Raw genomic sequence first — 12,719 nt, forward strand, 5'->3', positions numbered from 1 at the left:
ATTCTCCTGGGTGGGCCAAAACTCTTCAAAATGTTTGTTTTCTTAGATTTGTATGCTGCTAAAAGCTCTGCTTAGCCTCTTGCTCCCCAGCCACAGTTTTTAGGATTTGTAGCTATCATGTGTCTAAAAAACAAGTGACAATTCCGTATCATCACAAACTTTTCAAATTTCCCTTACATCATAAATGTCTCCTAAATAGTTGGTCTGTTCAATTCAGAATGCAGAGAAGGTGTAATTGTTGTGTCTCTTCTAATCTGATGTTTCCCTTCCTTGTTTTTTCACTAGAAGAAATAGAAACAGTTGGGTTGTAGAATTTCCTAATTCTGAATTTTGGGTCACATTCCCATGGTGCTTTTTGTAGTCTGGTCCTTGGGTCCAGAGTCCTAAACGGTTTTAGATTAGGAGACACTTAACGTCAAGTTGTCTCTCACTTTATGATGCTGAGATTGATCAGTGAGTCTGAAGTGACTCCATTTAGGTTTGCCACCCTTAGTTCTGTTCCTTAGAAGGTCCTCTTCTGCTGGTCACCCAAGGATTTAAGCAGTGATGAGCATTGTTTCTTTAGGGGCAAAAAATGGTGAGAATATACCACCTGCCTTCATTAGCTTGGTGAGTGCTTTTTAACTATATATCTCCCTCCCATGCCTACAGTTTTCTTCAAGTGCATTTTTTATTATTGTCATTATTATTATTATTATTTAAAAAATTTTATTATTATTAAAAAATTTCCCCAAAGGAGCAGTAACATTTTTTGGTATCTTTCCTCTGCCATCCATATTCAACTGTCCTCTATGTATTATTTTTTTATTGGTTTTACTTTTGTAACTTCTTTGTCTTTTATTATTTTACTTTTGTTTTCTTTCTTTTTCTGTAAAGAGGATGCTCTCCCAGAATAAAGGTGTCTACTCTCACCATTTGATTTCCATTTTCTTAGTCTTTTCTTGCTCTTGTCACCTTTATTTTCTTTGTATTTCTCTTTCAGTATGTGACAGTGTATTCTGTTGCAGATGTAATTCTATTTCCTAGAATTTTCTTTTGGCTTATTTTGTAGATAATTTCCATAGCTAAGTCCTTTCTCCAAATTCTCTGGATGATCATTTTTTTCCTTTTTTAATTTTTTAATTTTTGTTTAATGTCTGATTGTAGTTATTGTGTTTCTGATTCACTTGCATTTCATCTGGGTGCAGTGTTTGCTAATGAGATGGGTGAATGTATTCTTTCCTTCGTTGCATTCCTTTCGGGCAGTGGGATGATTTCTTGTGAGAGTTATAGTGGGGTATAGGGTTATGTGATGTTCCCAGGTCAGTGCCCTGTTCTAGAAGGAGACTATACTGTCTCTGCTCCCTGACATTGGCATCTGCACCTGCTTCCATTCATGGTTCTTGGAATTCTTTGCTTCTATGAAACAAATGCCTTTATGTATCCCTGCTTTCTTAATCAGAGACCTGGTACTTAAAAGATGAGTACCATTTCCTGGTAGTAGCCGACAGAGGAGGGTGGGTGTTTTAGGCAGAAGCCTAGAGTCCTAAAGCTGCACTGTGTATTTGAGAAATTGCAAACTTTTATGTGTGCAAATATTTTTGTATGTCTCCCTTAGGTAAAGTGTGCAGTAGTGTTATTATACAAACTTCTCCCTCAGATCTCTGTAGTTCTTAGGATTTTCCCAGGTCTCTGGCAAAGCAAGCAATACTTTCAGCTGCTCAGTAGATGTCCTACTGAGGTCACCTGCCATACCACAAACCCAGAATGTTAAAAAGGGATTCATTATCTTTTCCTATAAATTATCACATTATCTTTCTCTTCACTCAGTAACTTTCCCAGTCTCTCAGGCTTAAAAACCTTGCTGTCCTCCTTGACTTGGACCTTAAATGGCTTTTCTGTTGAGGTTTTCTGAGTATGAACGGCCAAGGTCAAGTCTGCATCCAGCTTCTCCATGACTCATCCCTCCCCAGTTTGCATTGCCTTTTCTCTCATCCAGGCCCTACTCGGGCCAGGCCTGTCCAGTGGTTTCCACTTTCTGCCTACTTCTCACCTCTTGCTCCTTCCTTCAGTCGATTTTGCATGTGGCTTCCAGATTCACTCTTGGTCTCAAGTGCCTCTTTCTTCCTGTCACTCTTCTTTCCTGAACCTCTATTACCTTATCACTTGTTGAGGACAAAATTTCAATTGTTTGGTGTGACCTTCTAGGCTCTTCTCTCATTCCATGGCGTAGACTGTTTTCAGCTAGACCAGTCTTCTTGCCCTGCCCTGGCTATATCCTGTCGCTGTAGGCGTCTTCTTACTGTTTTAATGGGAATTCCTTATCCCTCTTTTGGATCTAATAATGTCTTAAAGGAACATCAAAGACCATCTGGGCCTGAATTTTGTACACAGTTTTATAGTTTCTAACAGGATGGTTATGACCATTGAGCGCTTGGAGTATGCTGTATGTTCCGCCCCAGAGCTTTCTCCACTATTTATAGAACCTGTTCATCTTTCTCTTTCCCATTTTACTGCCTGATATTGTGACTGGTTTGTTTAGTGGTTATCTGTTGTCTTCATGCCTAGAGTTTATTTGTCTCAAAGGTGCTCAGTATCTTGTGTGTGTGTGTGTGTGTGTGTGTTCAAATACTTTATGAAGTTTAATTCAAACTTAACGATCTCCAGATAAGTTATTTTAACAGCATGTGCCTGGGGAAAGATAGGAGGGGTACAGTATCAGTTCGAGGATCAGTTTATGCAAGAGCCTGATATTTGAGCTAATTTTCCTTATGGGTGGAAGTTAGCTCTTTAAGTACTTTAATAAAATTTCCACTTGAGCATTTGTTCCTGCTCTTCCTTGGCAAGTATAAGATACTGGTGATTATTTAATCTCTTCTTTTTTGATGACTTACTCATATTTGTAAGACTTACTCATCATCTTTGTAATCCTAGTCTTCAGGAAAGGGCCTCCTAACACATGGTAGACGCACATGTTGGAATGATTTCTGATTAAACATGTCATCACTGTCCATGCTATAAAATGTTAAACTGAATTTGTGCATTTTAATTTTCTCAGAGGCTTTTTTTTTGGATTGTTAGATTAAAATATTTTTTAACTTATTTATTTATTTAGGTACTAGGGATTGAACCCAGGGATACTTTACCACTGAGCTACATTTCCAGTACTTTTTATTTTTTATTTTCAGACAATGTCTCACCAAGTTGTCCATGCTGGCCTCTAATTTGTGATCCTCCTATCTCGGTCTCCTGAGTTGCTAGAATTACTGTCATGTGCCACTCTGCCACACCTTTTTTATTTTTTTGTCAGTCTGTAGTTATTTATATGTTATAAAAGTGAAGTGTAGAATCTGTTGCTTCATGGTAGACTATAATTTAATTTTTTAATGAAAAAGCGAAATTGTATAAAATTAATTATTAAGGTGTCATTATGACTTATTAGTATAATTTATATATATAAACTTATAAATATTTATAAATATATAATTTATATGTATAAATTAAACTTTAAAAAATATTAAGGTTACTTCTCTTGCTTTTCTCACTCTTAAAGTATTTTTGAAATAAAATTTATTTTTAGTTGACATCAAAACACAAAAATTGTACATATTAATGGTGTACCATGTGATATTTCAGTACATATATACATTGTGTAATCAGGCTAATCATACCTGTTTCAACCATTGATCACTTATTTGTGGCAAAAACATTCAAAATCCTTTTTTCTAACATTTTGAGATATCTAGTACACAATTGCTGTTTTTAGTCACCCCACTGTGCAGTAGCTGTGCTATTGCTGTGAAAGTCTGTCTTTTTATTATCTCTATTGCCTCTTTGTCATCTGGGCCACAGAAGCACAAGAGACTTCACTGGGAGAAAGTGCAAGATGGTGGTATGGGAGGAACGAGCCAAGTTTGTCTGAGGTGTGTACCTAGGTACTAGAAGGCCAAGGGTCTTAAGATGTGAGTGGTCATCAAAGGAGGGGAAAGTCATAAATCTGGCCTTAGACAAAGAAGCGGGAGACAGGGCAGGGGGCGGATTTTCCATCTGTCTACTCAGATGTAAGGCATTAGCCAACAGTGCAAATAAGTGACCTCAGACCAGGCATCCTTTGCCTTTTGTCCCCTTCTAAGCCTCTAATCTAGAAGGGAAGTGCATTCCACCTCAGCCTGCAGTGGTGAGTTAAGGAAAGATATAAGGAGAACAGCCGAGAGATGGTTCTGGTCACTTGAATTTTTTGGCAGGCGCTCCTTCTCTTGTTTTAGCATTAGTAACTGCAGTATTCAAAATAGAGTGGTCTCCAGAGGGTTTTCTGGTGGCAATTGCCAAAGGTTTTATCCTTATGAACACAGCTGTTAGTTAGAATCCCCTTAGTGTTCCCTGGGGAAGCTGGCCAGCCAAATACCCCAGTCCTCCCGCCTTTTGTAGTGTCCTGTCCCTGTTAGGTTTTGGTCTAACCAAATCACCTTCAATAAAAGGTCTGTTTCTCATGTATCTGAGTGTCCTTTCCAAACGCCTTCAGTCTTGCAGAGAGCCGGAGCAAGCATCTGGCCGAAGTTCCCACTGTTCTTGTTTTTCCATAGTTCTGAGTCAATTATTGTAGAATATACTCAAAGATCACTCTATAAAAATTGTAAAAACCCCTAAGTCATAAGTTTCCATCATGTACATTCTAAATAATGACTACTGTATGTTCAGGATATGTTTGTATCTCTAAACCAGCAATTCTTTGAAATTTTGGAGGACCCAAAGAGCTTTGGTTTCTATGGCTTATATTTATTGATATTTATCATGTTAGGAATTAAAGCAAAAATTTAAATGTTTATCATTTTATTTAAAAGTAATAGTAACGCCCCCCCAATGAGTTAACCTAAATAATTTTTCATGAAAAAACTGCATTTTCAAAAAAAAATCAGAAGAGCAAAAACTTATATTTTTGTGTCTCTCCTTAATATCTTAACAAAAGACAGATGGATTTTCATATCTGCTTCTGCATTCAGTTTGTGTAATGAGCTGTTTTGATTGAAGCCTTTGAAGAAAATCCTGCCTTCCACAGATACTTAATTTGGAAAAAGAGGAGTACTCTAATAGCTTTTTCAGATAATTGTGAATATTCTTCTTTGATTTTATAGCCAAACTTGACAAATTGTATTTTCTCAAAGATTAGTTGCAATGTGGAATCTGAAAGAATGTTGGTAAGCTTTCCATAACTTGTATGCTTCCAAGAATTAAATTACTATATTGTGGGCTGGGGATATAGCTCAGTTGGTAGAGTGCTTGCCTCACATGCACAAGGCCCTGGGTTCAAACTCCAGCACCACAAAAAAAAAAAAAAAAAAAAAATTACTGTATTATTTCTGTCTCCTGACTGGACCCTGACTAACACATGCAGGGGTTTGTTTTGTTTTGCTTCCTATTTATTTTTTAACAACTATTTTATTTTTATTCTAGACTTATTCCGGCCTCTTCTGTGTAGTCATAAATCCTTACAAGAATCTTCCAATTTATTCTGAGAATATTATTGAAATGTACAGAGGGAAGAAACGTCATGAGATGCCGCCACACATCTATGCCATATCTGAATCTGCTTACAGATGTATGCTTCAAGGTAATTGGAAATATTAGAGTAAGAAATACCCAGAATTTCCTAAATCTAATTTAGTATTTTTTCATGTCTCAATCTAGTCTACAAAAGGTTTTAATTTTCTTAAAAAAATTTTTTTTAAATAATGATATAGAAAAATTACAAGTTCTTTAGAAGACAAAGTGGATATTTTCTGTAGGAAGCTGGGAAATGTGTTTGTTGCTTCACAACAATACTTCATGTAGATTTTAATATTAAAAAACATTTAGAAAAAAAAAACATTTAGTTCTTACATACATTTGATCTTCACCACAAGCCAGTGTAGTTAATGCTGTATTTAAATCAGTGTAATTAATGCTGTGATTTTAAAACCAGTAGGATGGAACTGGGGGTGTTGCTCAGGTGGTAGAGCACCTGCCTATTATGTGGGAGGCCCTGAGTTCCATTCCCAGCATGTAGAAAATAAAATAAAATAAAGCCAATAGGAAGAACAATAGGAAAGGTGGATACTTTATTGGTTAAAATAAGATCACAAAGTATTATTTTTGATTTAAATGAATGTAAAAAGGGACAATAAAAGTAAAAAAAAAATGGTTGAATTGGTTGATTTCAATTGCTCTGTTTTGGAGCAGGAGAAATATAAATTTGAAGAATCTGTGGCTTTAAACACAATGGCTTATGGGAGGATGTTTTTGGAAAGCCAGAATGTAATAGAATGCTTTATAGGTGAGAAGACCCTGGAGAAAGTGCCCTCCTTCACTTTCTGAGTCAGCTTGGGTCTCTCATCTAAACAAACACATTCTCACAAGTGAGGTTGCCAGCCGCTGCTCTTTGAAGTCTGATGGAACAGGGAGTTCCCAGAAGGCTGGGACAGGCTCTCACACATCATTCTGATTTTTTTCTTTTTTTAAATGGGAAGAAATTCTAGACCTCTGAGCTTCATATGCATTCCAGGAAAGTCTCTAAAATCTAATATTAAGAGAACCATAGAAGAATAATGTGAGGGGCTGGGGCTGGGGCTCAGTGACATAGCGCTTGCCTAGCACGTGTGAGGCACTGGGTTGGATCCTCAGCATCACAAAAAGATCAACAAATAAAACAAAGGCATGCTGTCCATCTACAACTACAAAAAATTTTTTTAAAAAAGAGCAACATGAATATATTTGCCATATTATTTGGGGGCTAACTAGAAAAGGGAACACCCAGTGAACAGTGTTAACAGATCACAGAACTTTTCATGTCATTCCATGACCTCCCGTGTTACCCTCACAGCTCCATGCTGCGCAGTCGCTCTTGAGATACCAGTGAGTGAGTGAGGCTGGCTAGGTTTGTCAGGATGTGCACTACAGGGCATGTGTGCTTTTCTACATTTTTATCAATATACTTAAAGATGGGAGGGTTGCCTCTCTAAGAAATTTGTGGGCAACATGAAACTGGTGGGGATAATAAATATATTTGATGAAAAGGAACAGATTTTTAAAAATCCTTTGTCAGGTTAATGGGGAATTGAGTGTATCGTAATAGTTAGTAGGGATAAATTGTTATATCCCATTACTGGGTGGCTACACCAGCTGTTTATGTACAGAATAAGGAAGATGTGGCCTACTGGCATATCATTACTATTAATATTATCATTATTAGTGATGGGATGAACATTTATTGAAAATTATTATGAACCATGTACAGTAATATATATTATTTATATTTATGTGAATTTATTTGTATTACTGAATGTACAATGACAACCACGTCAAATAAATAAAAATACTATCCCGATTTTGCTGAGGCACAAAGAAATAACTTGACTAAGACAATTTAGATGTTCAAAAATGTGAGCCAGGATTTAAAACTAGCAAGTAGCCCACTTTCATCTACAATAATAAACTTTCATGTGACAGTTAAAATGAATTAGTTGATTATATAAAAATTTAAAAGTTTGCCCAGCATGGTGGCACACGTCTGTAATACCAGCTACCCGAGAGGCTGAGGTGGAAGTATTGAAAGTTCAAGGCCAACCTAGGTGACTTAGCAAGATCCTGTCGCAAAATTTTAAAAAATTTTAAAAGGGTTGAAGTGGTAGTTCAGTGGTAGAAGACTTGTCTAGCATGCAGGAGGCTCTTAATTCTCAGTACCACCAAAAAAAAAAAAAAAAAAAAGGAAAACATAGATACAGAAAGTAAGAAAACAAAACAAAAACCCCTTGTGTTCCATTCTATCAGGAAGGGGTGGCCTGCTGAACAACAATAGGGTAGGACACCTGCTAGGGAAGTCCAACAGGAGCACTGTGGTTGCAGAGGGAGCTCACACAAGCCTTCAGTGCCAACCAAGTAAATCCTTGTTTACCAATGTGAGTGGATGATTCATTGTCCTTGGACCTATGACAAGGATCAACTGCTTGAGAGGGACCCATGTGGAGAATTTAGGGCATATAGCCTCTCTCAGCGATTGTTAGATTCAGTTCCCTATTCAACCTGTCAAGATCTTTTCAAGATTCTGTTTCCTTCTATCAAATATATATCATCCCTGACAATCCCATATCATATACAAATTTGGGGCATGTATCCCACATCTTCAAGTGTATAAAAATATTGAAAGGGTTTGTTTTTTAATGTGTGTTGGAGTACATAAAACAAAAGAGAGCTTAATTTTTTTCTAAAGTTTGGATTCTAAGGGATACAGTATCAAGAAAATGCAGAGTATGCTTAGGGCATCATAGTTGCTCAATAAGTATTTTTTGAATGAACAGAAGCAGAGTTCTTGTACATAAACTTGACTGCAAAAAAAAAAAAAAAACCACATTTGGTCAAAGCATGAAACAACAGAATGGGCCCACTTGGAAACAGGCAACAAATCTGAAGGCTAGATGCAGAACAAAAAGAAACTGATAGAATTTATGAGAGAAAGAGTAATGGAGTATAGATGTGTCTCAGATTCTGTCAAAGCAGTGATTTTTTTTTTTTTTTTAAAGTTTACTTGGGCTGAAAAAAAGACTCAGGTTTTCAGCTTGAAAAAGGGCCGGGGTACTCCCAGTCTCAAATATAAAAACTTACCTATATGTTCAGTGTATTTCATTGAGTGTTTTTCCTTTTTAAAAAAAAGTTTATTTTTATTTATTTTTTGATTGTCAATAGACCTTTATTTTATTTATTTATATGTGGTGCTGAGAATTGAACCCAGTGCCTCACACATGCCAGGCAAGGGCACTATCACTGAGCCCCAGCCCCAGCCTTGAGTGTTTTTCCTTTATCCTTTAGCTGAGACTTGGCTTTTCCCTGAGGATGCAGTTTGAGCATCCTCAGTGAACATTGCCCCATCACTCAAATCCTGTGCCCTGGGAGATGGGGGTTGTGTCTTTACCTACCATGTACCTGCTGAACCTGTTCTCCTTTGCACTACCTTTCCACCTGCCCTCATCACCTAGAGCTTTCCTCTTGGCTCCTCTCCTTGATGAGGATGGCTCCTGACACATCATTTTTTCTCTGCCTCAGGCATCGGAATACCTGGGTTGCTTCTTAGTTTTTTATAACTAATCCAATCTCTTGATATTTTTAGGTCCTTGATCTTCTTTTCTCACTTATGCACCAATTTCTATGGTAATGCTGTAGACTTTGCCATCTTTGGGCCTTATCTGATTTTTCGAATATGTTTCAGAAATTCTATTATAATGTCCTTCCATGTTTATGGTCCAGTGAAGAAGTCCCCCAAATGTATTCTTTGCCTCCATGTGGATCTCCCATTAGTTTGTTGTTCTATTTTCTCCCTGTATTTTAGCAATACCCCTTTCATTTTCTTCCTCATTTAGTTTAGATTCATAGCTTACCATTTCAACAATCTTTTATCCATATCCTAATCCCCCTTGTCCTATTCTTTTGTTATTCCCGTTTCACAGAATTTTCATGCTAGGACCCATCAAGGTGTTTGTCCCTTTTAATGTATACAGGGGTTGCGGCTGCTTCTGGGGTTACATTCACCCAGTCAGCCAGATCCATACTGCTATCATTTCCTGACCATGAGCCCTGATTCCACTCTTAACATGACTCGTCAGTTCTACCTTGCTTCCCTACTGAGACGATTGTCCCACTCCCCATAATGACTATTTCAGACCTCTGCACACTTGAGATCTCTGGGTCGCCACACGCCTCTCACTACCCAGCTGGTGACTTGTTTTCTATTCCACGGGGAAATTAGAAGCCACCAGAGGGGAACTGCTGCAGCTTTCCAAACCATATTTACAGACCATCTGCTCCTGTCCACTCCTATCCAAGGCCACTCTTAAAGTGACTTTTGCTACAACTAAATTTTTTTATGTGTTATTTCATTGTGATTAACTTCTTAAGAATCTGTTACTTAAGTTTTGATTTCCTTTTTCACCAAAAAGCCATACAGATGAATAATTAATAGCAAAACCAGCAAGAACTCATCAAATATAAGCCTATCCAAGGCCACTCTTACCAATTCCTTCACCTCTGACGTTGATCACCTCTCTCCCAACCTTCCTGGGAGTCTCACAGTGCTCATTGTTATGAAATATGTTTCTGTTTGCCTTTCTCTTTATGGACTCCTAACATCAGCATTAAATTTGCTAGTCTTTTCTTTTTTTTCTCCCACATCTTTTATTGGTGCATTATAATTGTATGTATTGATGGAATTTGTTGTTGCATATTCACACATACACACAATATAACAATATAATTCGGACAGTGCCACTCCCCAGCATTTCCCCCCTCCCTCCCTACCTTCCACTCCTTGGTCCCTTTCCTCTACTGATATCCCTTTGATTTTTAGAAGATCCACCCTCACCTTCCTTTTCCTTTTTCTCTCTAGCTTCTACAAATGGGAGAAAAATATGATCCTTAATTGTCTGAGTTTGCTTATTTAGCTTAACATAATGGTCTCTGGTTCCATCCATTTTTCTGCAAAAGACATAATTTCATTTTTCTTTGTGACTGAATCAAACTCCATTGTGTATATATTTATTGTGTTCATTTTCTTCATCCCTTCATGCATTGATGGACACCTTGGCTGATTCCATATTTTGGCTATTGTGAATTGTGCTCCTATAAATATGGGTATGCATAGATCACTGTAGTATGATAACTTTAATTCAGGGTAATATGCCTAGTCTTTTGAGGAGCCTCCATACTGATTTCCATAGTGGCTGTACTAATTTACAATCCTACCAATAGTGTAAAAGTGTTCCTTTTTATCTACATCCCCCCCAGGACTTATTTTTATTTACATTCTTGATGACTTCCCTTCTGACTGGTATGAGATGAAATCTCAGTATAGTTTTGATTTGCATTTCCCTAATTGTTGAACATTTTTTCCTGTATTTATTGGCCATTTGTATTCCTTTTTTCGAGAAGTGTCTACTTAATTCATGTGCCCTTTTATTAATTGAGTTCTTTGATTTTTTTTTTTTTGGTGTAAAGTTGAGTTTTTTATATTGTCTAGATTTTAATTCTCTGTCAGAATAGTAGCTAGTAAAGATTTTCTCCCATTCTGTAGGTTCCCTCTTCCCATTCCTAAGCATTTTCTTTGCTGGACAGAGGCTTTTTTACTTGATGCTGTCTCATTTATTAACACTTGGAATTACTTCCTGAGCTTTTGGGGTCTTATTCAGAAAGGTTTTGCCTATGCCTAAAAGCTGTTCTTTTCTCCTTCTTTTCACACACCATATTTTTAAAACAGTGTCTACAGGTAGGGTGGATAGGTAGGTAGGGTAGGTAGGTATGATTTAGTGGCAACAGCTTGTGAAAATTTTGCTATATTCTCAGGGTGACAGCAAGGTTTCAGATGAGATTTAGAAAGGAAGAGAGGTTGGTGGTAGAAATACTATGACGTGGTTGCCTAGAAGAGACAGATGATATTTACCTATACACCATTGTCACTCCATCAAATATTTAATCCAATAGCTATTAGAAATACAAGGAGAATGTGACCAAATTTATAGAGGGAGTTGTAATGTATTTCTTTCAGAATTTGACATATTAAGTAGGAGGGAAAAAGAATATAAAACATGTGATTTAAATTTACCACAAGTTAGCAAGTTTGTATTGAAAAATGTATATATAGTACTACTGCCTGTCAAGCAGAGAGCACCATTTGTAAACTTGGTAAAAATTCTATAGTAGGTCACCAATAAAAGTCTTAGTTCCTTTGACCACAGTATAATAAATAAAATATTAACAATAAAAAGATTTCCAAGTCGGTTTGTTTTTATGGGAGTGTTTAATGAGTTCTTGCTGGTTTTGCTATTAATCATTCATCTGTATGGCTTTTTGATAAAAGAGGAAATCAAAACTTACCTAATAGCTTCTTTAGAAATTAACCACAACAAAATAACACATAAAAAATTTAGTTGTGGCAAAAGTCACTTTAAGAAACAATTCATGGGGCTGGGGCTAGGGCTGAGTAGTAGAGCACTTGCCTAGCATGCTGGGTTTGATCTCAGCACCACATAAAAATTAAATAAAGGTATACTTAAAAAGTTTAAAAAAAAACAATTCATAGTTATAGTGTTCTTATTAGTAAACAAAAAATTATAGAGGAATAAGGCCATTTACTCTTTACTCTGCAAGATAGATAAAAGACAACTTTATGGTGATTTATTGAGTGGCAAATTATCTTGTGAACTTTTCTGTGTGACCTTTCACAATGATAATAAAAAAAAAAAAGGTCTTTGAAAGTACAGCAATAAAATGAACCAAAACAAGAGGAAAAACATGTAAAGACATTAATGGATTGGAACAAAAGAGTACATATTTTCAGAGAACCATTAGTACAGTTGAGAGCTGGATCCATGAAGAAAACATAAAATAGACAAATATCTGGCAAGTGTGACCAAGGACAGAGAACCACCAGGAACAATAAAGGTTCTACAGTACCTGAAACAAACAAGCTTGATTAGAAATAAACTTAACCAGAACAGTGCCCCTTGGAGAATTTGAAGAGACTGTTGAAGATCTACCTTTACATCTAGTCATGAGGCCCAAGCAGTTTTAGAAGTAAAGTCTGTCTTCATCTTAAGAGTGATTCCTGGGCTGGGGATGTGGCTCAAGCGGTGGCACGCTCGCCTGGCATGCATGCAGCCCGGGTTCGATCCTCAGCACCACATACAAACAAAGATGTTGTGTCTGCCGAGAACTGAAAAATA

The 12,719-nt window shown here is 36.9% G+C and overlaps 1 protein-coding gene across 2 annotated transcripts in view; it reads left to right on the top strand.

Annotated features, from left to right (window-relative positions):
• Nucleotides 1-12,719, top strand: part of Myh10 (myosin heavy chain 10) — a 140,259-nt gene that overhangs the window by 18,918 nt on the left and 108,622 nt on the right. For both annotated transcript variants that reach the window (XM_026390473.2, XM_026390474.2), the window contains one exon: nt 5,431-5,587. In XM_026390473.2, coding sequence (XP_026246258.1) covers nt 5,431-5,587 — 157 coding nt within the window. The remainder of the gene's footprint in view (nt 1-5,430; nt 5,588-12,719) is intronic.

This window comes from Urocitellus parryii, chromosome 7, assembly GCF_045843805.1.
Source record: "Urocitellus parryii isolate mUroPar1 chromosome 7, mUroPar1.hap1, whole genome shotgun sequence".
Taxonomy (NCBI): domain Eukaryota; kingdom Metazoa; phylum Chordata; class Mammalia; order Rodentia; family Sciuridae; genus Urocitellus; species Urocitellus parryii.